Genomic DNA, 22,776 nt, shown 5'->3' with positions numbered 1-22,776 from the left:
TTTTCAAGAGCCGAATTGGTTCCAACATGTATTTTATTCGCTTTTATTTATTTTCTTTTTTGTTAGCGAGGATGGAAAAGGACAGCGATGGAGGCCCTCTAGTATCATAGTATTATAGAGCAAAAAAACAACACAAGAGCGTTTATTTTTAGACTCCTCAACATCTCATTAGCATACATTACTCTGTAAACATGTCTGTTCTGGTTCTCGTATGAAAACGAGGCCTTTAAATACCACATTGCTTCCTCGGGTTCAGCAACAGCGCGACTTGGTGACGCTGACGCCATGTTTTCTGATATTTTGCAAAGGCTGCAGACGTGCAGGCAAAAGAAAAGTACGACGCCTGCATCAACCAAACTCATATGTTAAACTGTTACTGTGCTCTCGTGTAGTGTATTTCCAGAGGCTGGAGTGAAAGAGTCAATTTCAGGCCTCTGTGATGACTCATGTACTTTGTGAAATTCTCCTGTGCGCATTTGCCATTAAACTCTTCCCTCAAAGCGCCCACACACACACTCTCGTGATGATGACTTGACACCATCACACCTCACCTCTAGTTTCGACTCACCCCTCTCTTTGAAAGAATCATTTGACATTTTGGGAAATGCACTTTTTTTTTTTTTTTTTTGGCTTTCTTGTTGTAGTTAGATGAGAAGATGGTCACCGCTTTTAATGTCAGTGCAGTAAATATGAAGCAGGAGCCAGCACTTGGTTAGCTTAGCACAAAAAGTGGTCACAAAATTTGCCTCCCAGCACCTCAAAAACCTTGTTTGTTTAAGCTGCTCAACATGTAAAAGCGGAAGTTGTGCTTTTGGGGGGAGTTATGTGCAGGCTGTGCTAGCTTTTTCCAGTCTTTGTGCTAAGTTAAGCTAATAGTTAGCTTGTGATAGCCTCATATTTAGCATCAATCTTCTTGTCTAACTCTCAAGAGAAAGAATAAGCATTTTTCCCAAAATGTTTGAGACCTGCAACCCGTGTAATTCCATTCCCCAAACCCCTCAACCATTGTTATCTTCTCTCTCCAAAGATCTCATGCCATCTTTGCGTGAGAGCATGGATGGCGAGAGGAACAGCGAATAGCATCATGTCAAAAGGCAGAGCGGTTTAGCATGTGAGCTTGGCATTGGTTGTGGTTTACAGGGTAAGCGACCGTGAGAGTTGACCACTAATGAACATTCTTGCACTGTAAATGTTTTATTTCATTGGTGTTAATGTAAGATTTACTTAAGGTGTACATATATACAGATACAAATTAACCATATAATCTATATGTGTAAAAGAAATATGTCTCTTTATGTAAAAACACAAAGTATATAATAAAACAAATAAAGATGATAATTCAAATATGCAACAGTGTGTTTGGTGGTTTTACATTCCTGTCAGAACTGTCAACATTTTCGGTCTTTGCCTTTTCTTTTTAACCACCCTATTAAGCATTTATAAGTAATAAATGCTTTATGGCACACCTTAGTGGAGTTGTCTGCATGTGTAAGGACATTTAAGTGTTTGTTACTGTATTAATGTATCGATCAACAACTCCTCATTTGTTCAAAGGTGTAATTAAATATCATTCTATATGATTAGAGAGACATTTAGGAATTTAGGTCCCCTGCACGACGAAAGTCTTATGGTCAGCTTCTGTTTGTATTCGAAACCTTTCACTTTAGAGGCTTCCTGCAAGGCTTTTGCTTGTTTACTCCAGAAAGGAAGCGGGTATTTAGGAAATAGTGGGATCTAATGATAGAGTTGCATCATGGGAATTGTTGGATCTAGTGTTATTAAGAGCTTTACACATACCACAGAATAAAACTCAATTTGGACCATTCTCTCATGAGTCTCCCAACTTTATAGAGCATAAGAGCCTGTGACATTATTTGAAAAGATTCATTCTGACAACACATGAACCCACACGTACATAAATTTAATTTGTATGATTTTCAGCATCTTTTAAACACATAAAAAGGTAGTGTTGTCTGTGCCAAGTCAGACAAAAATGTGTTTCGGGATGCACACCTGGCCTACATAATCCTTCATCGAGCTTCTGTCTTCTTAATTTTCCATAAGAAATACTCAAAACACTTCCTGCAGATGTTAACTGAATACACCTCATTGTTCTGTCAACCTACATACAAGCTTCTTTGATTTTTCAATTGTCTGTCATTTCGTGGAGTTTAGTGAAAATCAAGTCGACTTTGTGCGAATACTTAAAAAAAAAGGAGCCCACTTTGACTGAGATGCTCTCCCCAAGCTCAAATTTTCAATTTTTGAATGGCAGTAGCTTCAATGAGCTGTAAAATGGAAGAAAAATACCGTTTCATCTCTTAAACAAGGGCAGTGATTAGCATTTCTTCCCTGCTCATGTCGCTCCATCTTGCATGTATGAAGACTAGTCATGGAATTGGGCGCCCTCTTGTGGTCAAACCCTGACACTTCAATTGGATGAAGAACACATGCATGATGCAATCATCACTTTCATGCCTCCTTTCAATTGTCCTCCAGCAGTTTAAAGGGTTTCTACTGAATAACATGGCTTTTATCTTTCCTTAGAATTGTGTCTCATCGTTTTCCAAGTACCTCTCAATTTATATCACCTGATTTCTCCCCCACTGACTGCAAATAGACACAACAAGGGTCAAACTTCTGTTGAACCATTGAATATCAAGATCTGTTTTGTTTTCACATGACAGATGAGTGTTGTGGGATATAGAGGTGTATTTCCAAGGTAGAGCAGATAGACTACTATAGCTGAAGAAACGCTTTTTTGCCACCAAGTTCATCAGCAGCTGGGGGTAAAAACAAGAGGCCGCCATGAGGGCCGACTTGAGGAACTTAGGCCACACAGGGGCCCCTGTGGCGTCACGTTAAAGCGAGTGCATCCCATCAGGGCACGGACATATCCTGGACAACTATCAGTTGAAAAAGAAATTTCACATTCCAAACCAAAGGGGCAAATGGCATGTGGGTGAGACCGCATGCGGTTTGAATTTCTAAACTTGATAAGACATGCATGAGATTCCTCAAGTTACGGTTAACAAAACTTTGACGGTGTTAAAGCATGCCAAAATATTATTTGTTGTTCCTGGGGAGAAGTAAGGCAGAAATCCCCAGGTGTTTCCTGATAACTCCAGTAAGATATGTCACAGTGTTTTTTGTGCTGTTCCCCACAGCTGGATTCACAAAAGACATCACACCCACAGAGCACAGAGTGACACAGACTGCCCACTTTATCTACATGTTCTTTAAGGACTTTCCAGACTGATCCATAACCCCATCTCTGATCTTTCCTCAGAAATGTGGTTCATCCTTCCAGATACTCACAGACTTTTCACAGTAAGCCCAATGACTGCTTCCCTGCACCTTTCCCTGGAAAACTGAACCAGCACACGTCTCTCCATTGCCTCAGCTGCAGTGAGTCAAGCCGAATCATCTCTGTTGTAATTGACACTGATCATGTCCACCTCACCAACTTCCAATTTCAGTGTGTAAGAAGGCAAATCATCAGCCTTCCCCTGGAGAGGAGTTGTTTTAATCACTGTGAGTGAGGGTGCTCACTTGAACACTGTGGTTTTGTGTTTTAATGGAATTTAGCTTCAGAGTTCTGGATCGCGTTTGCTTTTTTTCTGGACAGACACAAGACTTTGGTTTGGAGGACATGATCACATGGTAAGTCAAATGAAGTCATGTAAAAAAAAAAAAAAAAAAGTGCTTTGTCGCAGTGTTGTTGAGCTGGAGGTCACAGCTCATTGTGATTAACAGACAGTGAAGTTCATAGATACCAGTTAAGATAGATAAGGAGACTGTAGATACATAATTATTGAAAATTAAATGAATGGCCAGAGAAAATAATAGGAATGGTTAAAAGAAAATACAATTAGACATTTTTTTTTTTTTTAACTTAAAAGTTAGGGTCACTAACTGAAGGACAGTAATTCAGTGTGTCCTTTAATTGATTTAAGCTTGTGGTGATGAATCATGTCCTTGAAGCAGCTCCCACAAAAAATAATAAATAAATTAATTAATTAAAAGACAACTTAAAGTGAATGAGAAAACCAAACTCAATGTCCAGCGATGCCTAAGAATATAAAAAGAGGATGAAATGACCGAACTGGAATTTAAATGAAGGCATTCTTTGTGAAAGGTGTAGAAGCTTTTCAAAGATTAGCTGCTGACTGTGCTAATTTATTGTATTCAACTATTCTCAATCATTTTAGAAAGCATTATTTCTCCTGCTACTAATAATGCTTCTTTTCTTAAGTCTATCTTCCTCCGCTTTTAGTTTCAGTAATTTTGGTGTTATACTGATGGTGGTATGTTGAAGAGACACTTCAGTTAAGTGCTATAAATCCCATTAGGTAGTATGAAATACTTCTAGCAGCCACAGCTGTGGTGGTCGTCATAGAAATATTAGTAATAGTTACAGCGTGGTAGGAAGGGAGGCACTTAGACAAGATAATAAGCACATCTAAATCTGATTTAAAGAAAATAAAGTATAAATTAAAAATGGGCTTAGAAACACCATTTTTATTATCTTTGACTACTAATTTCACTTTTGCACTTTAAATCTCACATGATATTGTTTTGTCTGCAGTAGTTTTAAGAGTTTAAATTAAATGTATACAAAGAGATAATAATATATCTCACACCTTGCCCCCAGACGACCATTGAATTTTACAGTGTACACACAGAGTGAATTTATCAGCACTTCTTACTTGTATGGACACGGATGATGTCAGGTCAGATGAAATCTGATCACAAGGGCTACATTTGTTTGCTTTGGCACTCTTGTAGTGTGCAACTTCTTATCAGCATGATGTATGTGATGTTTGGAACATTATGCAGCTCTAACCAGCACACTAATGTGATCGCTGTCAGGAAGTCAGTTCCGAAGAATTCAGGCCAATTCAAGTCAACTGCAAAAAGGTTCCCTTTAAATTTGTGAGTCAATGGCCATGTTGGCAGAGTGTGTGGGGATTTTCCCTGGTCCGGTGGACATTTTACGACAGACCAACTCACTTTCTCAGTCATTTGCCAGCAGTTAATAAACTCCACATGCCTCTGAGGGCAAGGTTAGCAACACCGAGGGCGTCCTGTTCAGCAAGTCAGCTTACTATGGGCCAGACTTTGCTCAGTGACTTCATCCGCTTGCTCTTACAGGGTGTGCTTGTGTTTGACTCAGCAAAAAAAATGTCTCAGAGGAGGCTGCAGGCCAAATCCTGCACACTCACTTGATCCTGTTACGAGCATGGCAGCAGTGAGGCAGACTTTGGCTGCAGAATGAGAGAATAGTTTCAAAATATCTCAGACACAGGCGAGTCATCACCAAAAGTGCCCTGTTTTGCTGTTTTTGGGGATTCATGTGGGGAGCTATTTTCATGACTCTTTAAGAAAAGAGGCCTCGGTGGACTTGAGACCGTATGATGACTCACAAGAGGGTCTGTGTTGATCTGAATTGTAACTGCTGCACATGTGGCGCTGTGATTCAGCTTGAGAAGTGACTGTGAGAGGTTTGCGACAGAGAAAATGAAGAGCCAGATTATGTAGCAATCTGTGTAAACCTCGTGATAAACAAGGAGGCCTAATTCTTTTAAGGAACAGTTACAGCAATTCATATGTGACAACTTTAAAACATAACTAGCTTAAAAAGAGTGAAAGAATAAGATGCCTTTTATAGGCTGTAAGCTGAAGGCTTTATATTTTGTAATATTTTTGCTTCAGTGCTTCACTAGAATACTTGTTCCTGTGTGAACATTTAAATGATGCCAGGCATCCAGGGATTTATAGAAAGAAGGAATAAGTCTTTCTTTAACTTACAAATTAAAAGTTGAATTTGTTCACAATTTAACAAAAAAAAAAAAAAAAAAAAAAAACCTTTTTAACAAAAAAAAAAAAAAACCTTTGCTCAATGCAGCAAACTCATGGGTCTTGTTGCTAGCTTTACTTGACCAGTACCTTATGGCGGCTAATTTTAGCGAACATTAGCAAACTTGAGATTCCCATTTCTGTGTGACTAACATTCCTGACTCAGTTTGCTAACTTTATTCCTCTCTGCCAGTGTTAGCAAACTTTAGATAGAGATTTCTGTCTGTCTAACTCGCATATCTGACTCAGTTTGCTGGCTTTGCTCATGTCAGCTAATATTAACAAAATAGATGTTTCTGTGTCCCTTACACAGAATGCTCACTTTATTACTCCTCTTTGCTAATGTTCGCTGATGTTAGCAAGCTTTAGATGTGACTAACACCCCTGATTCAGTTTGTTAACTTCATTCCTAGCTGCTAATGGTGTCAAACTTTAGATAGATGTTTCTGTGTAGGTAGACCAACATCTCTGACTCAGTTTGCTCACTTTAATATTCCTCTCTGCCAATTTTAACAAATGTTAGCAAACTTTAGTTGTGACTAACATTCCTGGCTCAGTTTGCTAACTTTATTCTTCTCTGTTCATATCAGCTAATGTTAGCAAACATAAGATAGATATTTCTGCCTAGGTGAACTAACATCTCTGACTCAGTTTGACTTTATTACTCCTCTCTACTCATGTCAGCTAATGTTAGCAAGCTTTATGTTTCTGTGTAACTACATCCCAAACTCAGTTTGCTCACTTTATGATTTGTCTCTGCTAATGTTAGCAAACTTTAGATAGATGTTTCTGTGTAAACATCTCTGACTCAGTTTGCTCACTTTAATATTCCTCTCTGCCAATTTTAACAAATGTTAGCAAACTTTAGCTGTGACTAACATTCCTGGCTCAGTTTGCTAACTTTATTCTTCTCCGTTCATATCAGCTAATGTTAGCAAACATAAGATAGATATTTCTGCGTAGGTGAACTAACATCTCTGACTCAGTTTGACTTTATTACTCCTCTCTACTCATGTCAGTTAATGTTAGCAAGCTTTATGTTTCTGTGTAACTACATCCCAAACTCAGTTTGCTCACTTTATGATTTGTCTCTGCTAATGTTAGCAAACTTTAGATAGATGTTTCTGTGTAAACATCCCTGACTCAGTTTGCTCACTTTATTATTCCTCTCTGCTAATGTTAGCAGACTTTATGCTTCTGTGTAACTGACATCTATGACTGTGTTGGCTTCATTGATTATTCTGCTCTGCTTGTGCTGTTAGACCAAGTTTTAAAATGCATCAGTATCAATGGTTTTGTCTTTTGTGGCCACAGGGGCCACTGTTCAAGTGCAGCTATAGTCTCTCCTTAAATCAAAATGGACACTAAAGGTCACTAAAGGTAGAATGATATACAATAGGCCGACATAAAGGTCAGAAAAGGTCAAACTTTCAGGACATAGGCATCAGTTCAAAATGTGCAAGATGTTGAATCAAACCCATAACATCTTTAAAACAAGTAAGTATGGACCATGAATGTGATGACGTTAAACTGAAATTGCTTTTACTGTAAAAAGGGATCAGTCATGTAGTCTGGTGCTTGTAATTGAGTTTATGTTAATTCTGTTGTGTTTTCTGAGATTTTGTGTCTATTCTCTAATTGGGTTGTGTGTTTTCTGCCATTTTGTGTGTATTTTCTAGTTGGGCTGTGTGTATTGTGTGACTTTATATTCCTATTGAGTTGTGTGTTTCATGTATTTGCATACAGGACCATCTAAAAACAGGCAGAAACTAGCTCAGCATGTAAATGCTTTGTATGGGCACTGGTCCATGTTTTACACCTGTCCCTATAACAATAAACATAAGAGGGAGATTATTTTTACACAGTCACAACCACCTCAGCATTTATCCTGCTGCAGAGGTTTTACTGTGATTCCCAAACATTTGTTTTCTTTTTAGATTGTATATGAAAACATCTGACCTGAAACAATCCACTTATGATCCTGAGCTGTGCAGATTTTGACACTAGGAGTTCATGTACTCATTGAATCAGGTGTGGGCCTGTAAGCACAGCTTGTGATGTGAAATATTTGGAAGTCAATTCCGGTCAATTTTGTAATTTATACAAGTGTGATGTAGAAACTTGAGGCCTCCAGCGCACATTCTCTGAGAATGGACTTTGTCGTTTAGTAGGAGACATCTTGAGTCCAGCAGGAAAACTTTAGAAATGAACAAAATTTGCATGATATTTTTCAGTACATGAGTTTTTAAGGATTTTAGTATAGAAATGTCTGGAGGGGATGTTCAAGCTGATGATCTCTGAGTGAAGGCAGAGGCATTTTTGAGAGCTCGGTGTGTTATTTGGCAAAGTTTCAAATGGATATTTAGTGTTGTGTTAACTTTACTGAAAAATGAAACGACAGTATGTGCACAAGGCTTCCAGTGCAGCACATTAAAATTCCTCACATTGATTACAACCGATTTCTATTTGCAATGCAGTTACCATGATAAACAAATGCTTACTGTGCGTAATGGAAACGTTAACCCTGTCAGGTCCTGTAATTGTCTTTTTACTTTAACATATTTGCTCTGTGGGAGTTGACAGGTGTGGCCAGTGTCGACACCTTCGGAAGTGAGTCATCCATTCCAAAGGTGCTAAAGTCAACTCTGGGATTGTCAAATTGTTTGAAAAGAAAGAATTAGGTCTTGTTCATCAACTTAGATTCATACATGTAATATGTACTTGATATATGTCTTAAAAATAAAGCAATCCGATCAGAACTTGTGAACAACTCTTTCTCAAAAACTACAACTAGAAGAACAAAATGGTCATCAGTGATGTAGCACAGCAAGCTGGAGAGTGGCAATCTTGAGTATCTGTGGAGGACAGTGGTGGATGAAGTATTCAGATCCAGGTACAAGTACCTCTACAACAGTACAAAAGCACTCTATTATACGTAGAAGTTCTTCATTTAAAATAGTATTTCAGTACAGAAACATTTATAGCAAAATGTACTTAAAGGATACGTTCTACAGGAAAATGGCCCTCCAAAGGGTCACAGAATAAATCTGAGGGGTCATGAAATGGTTAATGAGATAGGAAAAAAGAAAAGAAAGACTTCTCTTACACAAGTTTGTGTTCATTCTTCTGACATTTCTTTTTGTGTGAAATAACTGAAAATGTTGCTTCTTTGAACCCCAAACTGTCATTGAAATTCAGTCATCTGAGAAGCCTGAAGAGGAAATGTCTCTTCGGTGGAACCGTTAATGACTCATAGGCATCAGTAACATGGCGAGGGGCCCCAACACGACGTGGCTTCATTTTTTTTTTTTTTTTTTTCTTAGGTCGCGAGGTTGAGAACGAGGTTTAATATTAAACTTGTCCTATTTTTTTGGTGTGTGTTAAATTTGAATCTGAAAATTAAGTACTACCTGAAGGTGTAAATGCAAATGTTGTGGACTAAAAAGTAGTGAAACAGAAGTCTAAAGTAAAATAAAATGGAAATTACATCAGTGAAGTACCTCAAAATGGTACCTCAGTACGGAGCTACGCACTTTTCGTGGCTGCTGACTGTTCACCATCACGAATCAGTTCCACAGAAAAGCTGTAATTTGGTGTCAACTGTTTAAGTGAGAATGTGTAAATTTCTGTATATCCACCTGATGAGTGGCACTCATGTCAGAACATCCAGGCTAGACACGGCTCGCGCACGGAGGAGCTAATAATTAAGGGTCATGAAGAGTTTTCTCATGAAACGATGCTTCCTGTCCTGGATGGAGACCACTTTCTGGTCTAGACAGCTTTTGAATCATTCTGCGTGATTCATTAATGAAGCACATCCTGCAGTCATGGTTTATTTTGTGTGTGGATCAGCAAGTCAGATTTCGGGTAAACTGGGACTGGGACCATTTTGCCTTGATGGACGTCATCCATGTAGTCATGCGCATGAACAGTGGCAGGATTTCGGTATTTATGGAAATATTAAGATATGTTGTATTATTATTTATAATATATCATAGGTCCAGTTATCATTTGTATGAAGTCCTCTGGTATAATATTCCCACGATGTCCTTATAGTGATATCCAAAAGTCATACGAAACGGACATATCTATGGGCTGATTTTACATTTTCCAAAGTTCTTACATATTTTGCGATGTCTTTTGAGAGACTCACGAGCCCTGACACAGCTCTTTCTCCTGGGAGGGTTGTCCCCCGCTAAATTAGGCCAATTGGATACGTCGTCAGCGCCCAGAGGTGCAGGAAGCCACCCAGAGCTGCCCGGCCAACCCCAAAACACACCTACTGTATTATGAACCGCGATAGTCATCAGCAGATCCTGTCTGCCACACAAGTGAAGTGGGCGGCGAAAGGCGGACTTATCTCTTCCACCCTCAGCCTACTTTTCTCTGTGCTGACGCTTGATGCCAAGACACATGGACCAGGACAGCCGGAGAGCTGGACACTGGAGCGCCTGTTTCACACACCTCAACAGGTAGGCGTGAGGTTGGACTTACGAGGCAACGGCAGGCGGGATGGAACAGGCCTGCACACTTCATGTGTTACCTCTGGGTACTTTTATATTTTTGGCCGTCCTGTGAGCTGGAATCCTCTTTTCTTTGGTCTAATCGACGTTTTGATGGGGTCTTCGTTGTATTGTTTTCATAATATGGCGCTTGTGTGGCCATATAACGCCTAAAACCACATGTTGAAATATTACAGTGTATATTTCTGAAGTTATTCTAAGATGGAATAATGTTTCATTACGCGCAAACCTGTCGGATCACCGTGCGTCTGTTTGGCTTGTCGTTTCAGCCGCTCGACGTTTTGCATGCGCTCTGGATGAAGATGAACCTGGGCCTGAAGCTTCGGAATGGAACGAAGCAGGGAAGCTCGGTGTGAACATGGGTTCAGGAAGGAAGGCAAGATGTTGGCATAGCTGTTGAGTTGAATGCCCTGCTATGCCATCAAATTGCCATCTTTCTGTCCCTTTTGCAGCACGTTCTCCATGCATATACAATATGTACCTGTTCACACCATGACATCTTCCAGGAAGGCTTGAGCTCTTGGCAGTGTCTTTGGTTAAATACTCGCCTGAATCCCGTGCATATATTGTGATTAATCTATTTGTTTACAGTAGGGTTTAAAGGTCAGAAAGATGAGCAATATTGTGTATAGTAACAAACAGTTTTATCATTTTGAAATCATCTGTCTGTGTGTGAAGGGAAAAATGTGTGGTCTTTGTCATTGTGGGCGACAACCTACAGGATGAGGACACAGGGTGATTACTACAATATTACAAAATGATATATTTAGTCACAACAAATGCATCATTTACTCTGTGTGAGTGTTCATTTGTAAGTTTCCTCCTAAGGTTTGGCACAGATTCAGTTTACAGAGTGACTCGACAGCTTTTTTTTCCTAGTGCAAGGCAAAACAGTGAGTGTGACACTAATTCAACCTTTTTATTTTTTGCATACATAGAAGGATTCACTCTATCTGTATTGTTATTGATAACAGTCAGTCATATTTGCTCACAGAAGGTCATTTGAGTGCACAAATATAATGTGTTTCTCTTGGCATAATGATAACGAAATCAGACAACTTAAGGAGACTTTTTGCCCCTGAAGTGTAAGAACATAATACACAATACTTTGTAGCTAACTTCTTATCCAGTGATGGAAAGTGGCTGCAAAGTGGAAAGTGGAAAGTAAATTTACTTAAATATTGTACTGAAGGACAATTTTGAAGTACTGGTATTTGACAAGATAAGATCAGATATTATGTTATTATTTTTGATATTGATGTATTTGTCACAGCAGCACAAGACAAATAACTGCAGATAAATCGAGAATCTTACAAAAATATGTAAGAATATAGATAAAATTTCAGGCAATAGCAATACACATAAAATACCTACAACTAGTGAGAGTCCTTGAACTAATTGTACACCACCGTCTTAAACCAAGTGACATCATAGTAGCAGCAAATCAGGAAAGTATAGTAAGGGTATGTAAGGGTACTGTGGTACCATCAGATATAACAGTGTACACCAAAATATTATATAGTACAAGACATAATGTAGTGCAATAAGCTGTGTGACACATTAAATACATATATACCAAATATACATACAGTACATATCATTATAACATATTGTATAGTTCGGTATAATAATATTGTTTGGGATATAAGATGAAGTGTAGTGACATGTTAAGTACATTTGAGTATTTCCTTGAGTAATTTCCATTTTATGCTACTTTGTTCTCCATCAGAGAGATTATGTGTGCATGTGTGCTTTCTACTACATTTATTTGATAACTGGAGTTACTACTTATCTTTTGTATATGAAATATTTAGAAAATATGATGCAGTGTTGCATGAGTGATGTAAAATCATTTAAATTTGCTCCATCTTCAACATTGAAATTTTGCACACACACACACACACACACACACACACACACACACACACACACACACACACACATATTTGTAATGTAAATCCAGTTATATGATATATGTGAATAAAATCATAAACACCCTGAAGGAGGTCATTCTGCGTAATGTTCACTTTTAGTGTCAATGCTTTAGGAACATTTTGTTGAAATTACTTATGTACTTTTACACTGAAATTTTTCATGCAGGATTTTTATTTGTAACAGAGCATTTCCTAATATTTTTTCTACTTTTGCATAATAATATATAAACTTACACCACTGCCCTGCACCTTTGCCCCTGTAAAGCCACAATTGTAATTGTATTATTGTTGGTTTGCATACTATCAAGGGTTGTCAGGTGTTCACTTGCTGCTGTTCAGCTAATATTGCAATTAATTCTAATAAATTTGATTCCAGATCATGAAATGAATTGTCTGTTTTGTTAAATTATTTCTGAAGACTTTGGTATCAATAGTGAATGTCGGTATTAAATAGCCTACCATTAAGAATTTGCTAATTCAGAAATCATGAAGAAAACATACCTGTTTAAAAATGTAAGCTAATTCATGGTGGACTATTATGGTTTTTATTTGTCCTCTTCAAAAATCACTTAAAAAAAATATTATATAGTATTGAAATAAAAATAAAAAAATGTTTTTTTATCAATAAAAAAGTACAAATATATCATCTTCACAATTCTAAATTAAAGTTCTAAAAATTATTTTTGTTTTGGTTGTAGCAGTGTAATAATTTCATATTATTATTATATTTTCTTAATAACCTACCCCACAACCTATTATAATATTATACATTATTATTATAAAAAATAAAGTTAAGATGAAAACAGCTTCATTAAAAAGGTAACACTTTCTATAAAACTGTCAAATAAACGGTGAATTAAACTGACCGGCATGATTAACGCACACTCTCAAGTGTTGGTCATATGATCAGCGCTCCCTTGTCACGTGACCTCGTGACGCAGTGTGAGTGCTCCTCCGTTTCCATGCTGCCTCTTCCTGCCGTCTGTTCCCATGCCTGTTGGTTTCTTGTAGGCGGTTTGACGCTTTGAAACACGGGGAAGCTCGCAGGAAAGCTGTGAGGTAAGTCGACATAATTGTCATCTTCAAAAGGAGCCCTGTCGAAGCTGCACGGGCTTGTTCCTCGCGTGGAAACATTAGCTTAGCTCAGCAGAGCTGCTAGCAGCCTCGCTGCCAAGGTAAATCACTTGAGGTAACCGACGACAGTTAGCTATTTATGAAAGAGATGTTTGATGTTACACGTCTATTGTTGGTTAGGAGTGCTTTAACACTGGTGGAACAAGACGCTTTGTTCGGCTTGTGTTTGATGCTTTGCTGTTTAAACCTTTGCTGAGTAAAGTTGGATTAGTTAGGAGACATAGCAGCGCCACTGAGAACATAAAACATAGAACTTACAGAACAATGACTTGCAATGTATGTAACTAAATGTGTTGTCATCAGTATAAGGTTTCTGTTTCCCCACACCGCTGCTGCGTGTTTCAGAGCACAAAGTAGGTTTTCACAATTCCCATGTACACTCTACAGCTATTTTTATTTGGGTATGTCATCAAAGAGGCTTAGATGTCCTGACTTTTTAGTCTCCACTGTGGGTCAAACTCCAAAAGCACTGGCTCTTACAGTGCATTTCCCATGATGCAACCAGAAGCGCCCTTTTCTGGTAAACACCCACATTGTCCAAATTTCACTTGTAACAAGGGCATGTTGTTACAAATTTGTAGACTCAAAGCCCAAACCAGGATAACCTTCAATTACGGCTTTTAAAAAAGCCACAAGAGACATTATACAGCAGTTTCATAGGCTAAGTAAAAGTTTTCATGAGCAGTAAACTGATTTTTATCTTTTATGACCTAGTTCCCTTTTATGCAAACTCTAATTAATTGGTCATTGTGGTCTTTCTGTGACTTTTAAAACAACAATGAGCACAGTCTGTCTCCCGATGGTGGAAAAGCAGAGCCTGACAGACTTTGGATTTGATGATATCAATACAAAAATGGATATATATTATTATTATCTGATATTATTATTAGTTTTCTTTACATTAACAGACACTCTTACAAGTGTCCATTAAATTTCCTAAAGGTTTATGAACAAATTACGTACTAAGTGGGACATTTTACAACTCAAATATACACTTGTTGATGCTCTGTGGTTCCTCTTTCTATCTTTGCTGTCTGGTTTTTGCAGAGATGAACAGTGAAAACTTCAGCCTGAGCGAGAAGATAGTGTCGCCCTCCTACATTCGACAGGGGAGCCAGGCGCGTCGAGGCCATGAGCAGCTAATCAGACACTTACTGGAGCAGGTAGAATTATACGGCTGCCACCATCTTCATGTTTCAAGGTCACTGCGTCACTGTTAAGTTGTCCACCTTTCATGTTGTGTACCTCACAGGGTAAGTGTCCAGAGGAGGGATGGAGCGAGAGCACCATCGAGCTCTTCCTGAATGAGCTGGCTGTGATGGACAGCAATAACTTCCTCGGCAACTGCGGTGTCGGAGAGAGGGAAGGCCGGGTGGCGTCCAGCCTTGTGGCAAGACGGCATTACAGGTTCAAGTTTGACGTTGCTTTTCGAGGGCTTAAATGGAGTCACTCGGCATAACATTGGAGCTCAACCGATACTGGATTTGTGAGGCTGATACTGATATTTGAGAGTGTATCTAAGAATGATAAACACCAGCTGTTTTTGATACTGATTTCATGAAATTTGCAGACAAAGAAACTCTTATTTGGTTTTTCAGCCAACATAAACAGTGATTAATTCTTGCTAAGCTAAAATGTCCTTGCTGATGTGTCGGTATATTCATGTTCCACAAAGTCTCTTAAGTTTGTAAATGGCCCCTGCTGTGACACTTCGCTGTTTCCTGTAGGCTGATCCATGGTATCGGTCGGTCAGGTGACATTGCTGCGATTCAGCCCAAAGCTGCAGGATCCAGTCTCCTTAACAAGCTGACCAATTCAGTTGTGTTGGACATCTTAAAGCTCTCGGGTGTGTACAGCTTCTCATTCAGACAGTATTATGTTCTTTGCACGTAGGATTTGCGTTATGGGTCCTAAGTTTAAGCTGCAGTTACTCTAATGACATCATCAGGAAACCCTGATGACATTAGACATAACACAGATGTTTTCACAGGTTTGTCCTGGTGAGGAGTAAACTGAGCTTCAGGTGTAAAATCTGTGGTTTGCCCCTTTGATTCAGGTTTTACTCGTTGGTGTGAATGCTTTGTGTCTTTCGATAACAGGTGTCCGGAGTGTGGCGAGCTGCTTTGTGGTTCCCATGGCGACAGGGATGAGCTTGACTCTGTGCTTCCTGACCCTCCGTCATCGGAGACCCAAGGCTCGCTACATCGTTTGGCCTCGCATCGACCAGAAGTCCTGTTTCAAATCCATGATCACAGCAGGTGATGATGGATGTCCTGTCGCCCGAACATCCTGCTCACAGACTAGATTGAAAAATGGCAGCAGATGGCGATTTTTGAGGGGAATGTTTGATTTAGAAAATGTTTCTGAGACACCAAAATTCTGAAATAATGTCATTTTAAGTGTCACTTGTTAAGTGTCTGACTGTTTTACCAGGCTTTGAACCGGTGGTGGTGGAGAACGTTCTTGAGGGCGATGAATTGCGGACAGACTTGGAGGCAGTTGAGCGCAGGATCGAGGAGCTGGGAGCTGAGAACATCCTGTGTGTTCATTCAACAACGTCTTGCTTTGCCCCGCGGGTCCCTGACAGGTAACATACATTTTTATCGCCCCCCCCCTTGGTCTTTCCAGATGTCACCGTAGTGGATTTATAAATACCAGAAAGGATTACATGAAGTTTATCAGGAATTATTGTTAATTATCTTGTCTTGCAGGCTTGAGGAGCTGGCTGCTGTGTGTGCCAAATACAACATTCCCCACATAGTTAACAACGCATATGGAGTGCAGTCGTCCAAATGCATGCACCTTATACAACAGGTGGGTCCCACTCATCCTCAGTCCACGTGTCATTTGTGCTTGTCTTCACTTGCACAGTAATTGCTGGATGAACTTTGCTTGTTGGTGACAGATATAGTGGTTGTTCACATTGTTCCTGGACTGTCTTTCATCAGGGGGCTCGCGTTGGAAGAATTGACGCCTTCGTACAAAGCCTGGACAAGAACTTTATGGTTCCAGTAGGTGGCGCCATCATCGCAGGGTTTGATGAGTCCTTCATACAGGAGATTAGCAAGATGTACCCAGGTGAGTGTGAACTGCAATCTGGCTCAGCTACGTCAGGTGAAAGCATGGAGGTTGTTAATAAAATATGAAGTAGGTGGATGTGTATTTATGTGCATGCATTTTTATTCATCTTTAATGATGGAGTAATGTATTAACTGCACTGGGGACACACCTTTTCTTGCTTTATTCAGTTATTTGTTATTTTCTCTATAGGACTGTCATTTTTTTACATCTACAGCCATTAAAATAGGATGAATTTGGGAAATTGAACCCAGTAATGACATAATTAATGAAGCAAATTAATGCATAAAGTTTTAAAAAAATAAACTGCCACAGTCTTTTTTTAACTATTTAATCTTTTTGAAGCTTTTTTCATTCTTGTGTATATTTAATGAACAGTTAAATAAGGAACCTTTGTTATGTGGAATATTACGTTTTTTTCTACAAAACCCTTATATTTTGAAATATTTCTAAAAAATAAGCCAGATTTCTGAAGTGTTGCCATCAGTATTTTGTCGCAAATGTTACTCAAACAGGAGCAAATTGTGTAATTTGGTTGGGACTGTTTCCTGTGGTGCTTGTGGTGCGCTGGTGAGTCTTCAGAACGATGGATGTGGGATTGACTCAAAATAGACTCCAGAGCCCAAGTTCATCCCAGTGAAGGAACATAAGGAGCAGGCTTCAGGCTGTGATGACGATCCTCAGACTGAACCTTTAAATCCAGAACTGTCTGACCAAACATTCAGTGCCAGCTTTTCGGTACTGGACAGTTTTTGATGCTCAGCGTTTCAAACACATTTCGGTCAGTATTGGGATTTGATACCCATCCCTCGCCCCTATACAGTTTCACTTTTTCTTTTTTGTCAGGCCAGTCCTGAGCAGAACTCATATAAACAGTGAGAGAAAACTGATACCTGATCTGCCATAGACATGCATGTGATGCTTGGAAGTATTTGTACTTCTAATTAGGTTTTGCACACAGCAGAGTCGTCGAGTGTCTATAGCTGCTTAACAAGGTCACCTCTTGTCCCCCTTTGTCCAGGTCGGGCATCGGCCTCACCTTCCCTTGACGTCCTCATTACCCTTCTGACTCTGGGAGCCAGCGGCTACAAGAAACTCCTGTCAGACAGAAAGGTGAGAGCCTGCCCGCGCCACCTCGTCAAGCTAAATATTTTAATACATGTATGTAAAAACACTGCGGCAATGTCAGTTTGAAAACGCTTCTATGCCTGCTGAGTCAACACCTTCAAAACACCTTACATAAGTTGAATTGCAGTAGATCACGCGTTATGACTGCGTATGTTCAGCTCTGTGCTTACCTGCACTCTGACTGAGGAATTGAGACTCGAGTGAGCAAGTAGAGGGAGGAGTATGCTATAGCAACATAACATTGATCCAGAAGTTTCAGAAAACACTCCCTGGTGGCTCGCTGCTTTAAAGCGGAGCTGCTCACAATGCAGCATCCCCCTCTTCAAATGGTAGGCACTGCAGCATTCTCACGCCTCACAACTGCTGTTCCGTAGATGTACTGTACATGGACTGGACTCTCATCTGTTTCTGATGGTGCTCTCGGTAAAATCTTTGCATAATCCCAAACTAGAGCTAAACTTAAAAAGGACACTCTTGCAGGACAGCGTGCAATATCCCAAATGCAGTTTACGTTAAACTGACACCATAGCAGAAATCTACATCCAGGAAACACCTCGGGCCTCTCGCATGACCCGACGTCAACAAGGCTTATTGATCTCTCCTGGTCCACACCATGCATAATTAATGTCCGGGACCAGTTTTCCATATTGTCTGCAGAACTGAGTGATTTCCTCACATCCCCCACCCCACCCCACCCCACCCCACCCCCAGGTTCAAAAGCTTTAAATAATTCAGACAGTTCATCTATTGAGATTAATTTACAGCCTCACGTCACCATTTCTGAAAATGTCTACATATTGGAAAGAAGTAGATGATGTGTTTTCTTTGGGATGGATGAGCTTTAGTCATCACACACACACACACACACACACACACACACACACACTTATTGTCTGCAGAGTCGTTGCCATGCACTCTCTCCACCACTTTCACCCCTCCTCTCCAGGGATGATAAAGTCATCCATTGTTATGAGAGAACAAGGGACACTTAGAGACACTTGACATCATTGAAAGGCTGTTTGTGTTCGACTCATGACAGAGAAAATATCTTCCTTCTTGATGTTTTCAAATTAGGAAAGTATGAGTCAGCACAGTGAGCGCACACACACACACACACACACACACACACACTGATGCAGAGAGCAGATCCTTTAATGTGCAATGCTTCGCTGGGGAATCTGGCACCAGCAGCCGGCAACAAAAACACTGCCATTTGTCTGTGTGCAGCTTCCCCACCTGGCCGGGGCTCACAACAGCTGTGTCCAGAACTGCATCACCCCTCCACCAGTCACCCACGCTCTGCTTTCAGACTCCGAACTGAACACTGTCAGCACATTTTAAACATGCGCATGTTAAAAGCATGTGTTTGCTCCTCTCCTGCCTCCCTTATTGATCCCAGAGGTGGATGCATGACGCGAGTAAAGATGCCAGAGAGCATGTGAAGACATTGCTTGGCGCTGGAGCTCGGAGGGGAAGGGGGAGGGGTTCGGGCACAGGCGGGTCCTGCTTGCGGATAGATTTGCTTGATTAGCAATAAAACCAAGCCTGCAGCTGCTAAAATAAGACCGTGGCAGAGCGTGAAAGGAGCGTTGAGCTGCTATTTATAGTTCTGTCATATGGCTCCTGCTCCCTCTAGCTCTGTATCTACATGCCTCTTCTCTGTGTCTGCATGCCCTGCAGGAGATTTATTCATTCCTGGCTCAGGAGCTGAAGAGTTTGGCCTCTGCACACGGGGAGAGATTGCTCCACACCCCACATAACCCCATTTCACTGGGTAAGCTGGTGAAAGCTACATTTATGGCCCAGTTTTTGCACATGTCTTTAATCTTTGATATTTAATGTAACCACTGTGTGCATGTGTGTTGGCTTTGGCACCTCTCTCCTCCAGCCATGTCTCTGGATGGTCTCCAAGCCCAGAGCGACAAGGCGGTGACTCACCTGGGCTCCATGTTGTTCACGCGGCAAGTGTCGGGAGCAAGGTATGAAAACTTTAAAAGGGCAGGGCCACAGTCTGGCCTGGAGATGGAATCATGGGGAAGGAGAGGGGAAAAAAAAGAGGGTGTTGGGGAGTGAGCTGTGTCACAAAGGTCAAAAATGTGTTTGTCTGCATCCTCAAAAATGAGGGGATGCGCTGCATTGCCAAACAAAATGGCCCGTAGAAATCAGCAATCAGGCAGATGGATCCGCTGAATATGGCGGAAGCTACTTTAGTTGATTACACTGCCCATCCTGTCAGGGGCCGCCTCCCAATTTAACAGGATGTTTCCATTACGATCCACAGAGCGATATCTCCGCAGCAGGCACGAGCTGTGGTGCAGCTTTGACAGACGTGTCCTTGCTCCTTTTTCTTGGCGGCAGGGAGGAGGATTTGTCAATTCTTCATTGTTGTCTTCTGCCTCCGTCACTCAGGGCTGCAATACAGCATTTCAAGTCGCGGGCTGCTTTTGTTTTTCTGTTTTTCCCCTCAGTCGTTTTTGACCAAGCCCGGGAGCCCATGTAAATATTTTAAATATCCCCAATGAATGATTTATTCGGGTCATTCTGTCATACTTGTTTTGTGTTGTTTCAGATTTTAATGCACTCATGGCTCAATTGCATTAAAAATACATCAAAGAAATAGACTCCACACTTCCTTCCTTCCTCTTTTGATTTCTTTCAAGTGGACATTTTTCCATGGTCGGAGTGCAGGTCTTACTCAAATCCTTATGTCTCACAACAGAATAGACCTGTTCTCTCTCATCAACTGAACAGATTCATAGATATCTACATTGTACTACAATGCATTTCTCTACCATAATGGTCTTTCATACGTGTAGCCCAAATAGCTAGCCAGTAATTGATTTCACATTAAAGTGAGTTGAAAGTGTGCTGGCAGTGGTTAAAGCCTGCCACATTTCAGAGGTATTGCTTACTGCATTGCAGACCGGTACACTTTGAACCTCTCTGAAACCTTTCTTGGAAGGGTCTTGCAACTCAAATGACGCAAGTTGTCTTTTTGAAGTCTTTGGTAGAACTGACCCATGCTAACTGCCGGCTTAAAGAGACAGATATTTCCCTCAGGCTATGGTGGAGACCAACTTACTACATTATGCAAGTAGTTGCTGCTTTCATTGCAAATGATTCCTCCACTCTATGTTAAAGTCAAGCTTTTTTATTTAAACAGCTGTTTGTCAAGTGAGCATCTTGAGCTTTAGCCAGGTCGTGGTTGCAAAAACAAAATCAATAAATTCCAGTTGTTTCCCTGCATGTGAATTAATCACCACTGCCCTACATTATCCTTGTGTTTCACCCATGTTTCAGGGTCATACCGCTGGGCAAGGAGCAGACCATAAGCGGACACACGTTCCGTGGCTTTATGTCACACTCGGACGCATACCCCTGTCCTTACCTCAATGCTGCCTCAGCTGTGGGTATCACTCGCGAAGACGTGACGCTGTGCATCAAAAGGCTTGACAAGTGCCTGAAGAGCCTGAAGAAAGAGGGAAACGAGGTGAAAAGTAGTTCCCCTGAACTTCCATCGTGCCAGGAAGACACCACTGGAGAATGATATATATCATTTTATTTCGAGCCCTCTCCTGCCTGCACTCACTTCTCACCTGATTTGAACTGTGCGTGTGTGTGTTTTTGAATGGCGTTCGCTGATGGATTATCAATCCAGACATCGACTTGAACTCTGCAGCGGTGGCAAATGATGAACCTGTGCGTTCTTTCCAAACAAATGATCATGTCACTGACGAATTCCCTCCTCTGCGAAGCCGTGCTAATTAGTAGATGCTGTAAGGACACAACCTGCATACACCTGCCTCTCTGGAGGCAGGTGTATGCAGGCATAGGTCACCACTGATCTAAGTTAGACCAAAGCGCCTGCAAAGACTGTTGTACTGTTGTCTGTATATATTGAAACTGATTCAAAATAGATTATGGATCTGCCGTTTACAATGACCTTGCTGTGTGTCATTTTTTTGTTGCCATCTACAGTCTCTGCGCTGCCAGCATTGGGTGAGATATTCTATAAATTAGCGAATCTTTCAGTTTGAAAACAACGCTTGAAATCTGTTGAGGGAATACATCAGGATCTTCCACTCACTGATTCATGAAGCGATACAGCTTTATAATGGAATTTGTTGTGCCTTGTCTTCTGTGGTGTGTTGTAATGTGATACAAATGCAGTTGAGTCGTTAACTCCATTTAAATCCAGCGTATTGAACTAGCACATCGGCTTTCAGGCTCTGGAATAGATCGCAAGGAACAGACAATCAATGAAGTGCAAACATACATCACTCCTGTGTTTAGTAAAGGAAGTGATGTTGGCTATTAGTCAGAGCCTGCATTGTACCTAACATCAGCTATTTAAGAGCGACATGTTGAACTGTATTTTACTGTAACGCAGCATTGGATGCATTTGGATTTCGGTCAGAGCTTCACCAGAGGATTTGATCTTTAATCAGTCTCATCCATGTTTGCAAGTCTTTTGTCTCACTCCCTGTGCTCTCCAGTCTCAGTCATTACAAAGCAGAGCTGGTAGTGCCCTGAGGCACAAAAATAGACTCCTACTAAAGCCTCACTCACTGATGACTAATCTATACTTCGATACTGCTCTGTCAAAGTTCTTCCTGTGCCCTCCCCTTCGTCTGCTGCGGATTATCAAGGTTGATTGCTCTTTGAAAAGCTTGGAGCATGTGAAGTAGATGCGGCTGCACGTCCCTGTGCTTCAAACACTCGTGTGTGGATCAGAACTGGAAGTGCCAGCTGACATAGTTGCTGCATCCCTGCTGGGCCCACGTGTGCTCGGGGCGTAGCGGTGTACTGTCGGCATATGTCGGTTATTCAACCGCAATTAGGAATGCGGGTCTGAACGCATGCTGAGCAACAGCAGAAGCAATCCACCCAGCAGCGTTTGAAAGTGGGCTGGAGTCAGACAGATAGGGGTGCTGTATCAGCACACTTTCACTGTTCCCAAGCTGTACCGAACCATGAACAAAATACTGTATAGTGGAAAAACACTGCGTGCTCTGACAGCGCTGGTACAGTGCAGCACTCTGAAAAGCAGAGGGTGGCGTTCTCAAACAAAGCTTTTTTTTTTTTTTTTTTTTTTTTCCACGGTGTTGTTTGTTTCGCGG

At 40.8% G+C, this 22,776-nt stretch overlaps 1 protein-coding gene across 2 annotated transcripts; it reads left to right on the top strand.

Moving 5' to 3' along the window:
• Positions 1-13,242: 13,242 nt before the first annotated feature.
• sepsecs (Sep (O-phosphoserine) tRNA:Sec (selenocysteine) tRNA synthase) lies at positions 13,243-21,599 on the top strand. Of its 2 annotated transcripts, XR_013076666.1 has the most exons (13): positions 13,243-13,375; positions 14,498-14,613; positions 14,703-14,857; positions 15,178-15,296; positions 15,550-15,708; positions 15,884-16,037; positions 16,162-16,264; positions 16,399-16,528; positions 17,550-17,641; positions 19,337-19,430; positions 19,545-19,635; positions 20,957-21,432; positions 21,474-21,593. XR_013076666.1 is itself a non-coding variant. In XM_076725674.1 (12 exons), the coding sequence occupies exons 2-12, from the start codon at positions 14,500-14,502 to the stop codon at positions 21,201-21,203; spliced, it is 1,458 nt and encodes a 485-aa protein (XP_076581789.1). In that variant the 5' UTR covers positions 13,249-13,375; positions 14,498-14,499; the 3' UTR covers positions 21,204-21,599. The 2 variants fall into 2 exon arrangements, 1 of the variants encoding a protein (XP_076581789.1); XM_076725674.1 differs by having other exon boundaries at positions 13,249-13,375; positions 20,957-21,599.
• The last annotated feature ends 1,177 nt before the right edge of the window (positions 21,600-22,776 follow it).

Source organism: Chaetodon auriga, chromosome 24, assembly GCF_051107435.1.
Source record: "Chaetodon auriga isolate fChaAug3 chromosome 24, fChaAug3.hap1, whole genome shotgun sequence".
Classification (NCBI taxonomy): Eukaryota; Metazoa; Chordata; class Actinopteri; order Chaetodontiformes; family Chaetodontidae; genus Chaetodon; species Chaetodon auriga.
This window is presented reverse-complemented; position numbering and strand designations above follow the sequence as displayed.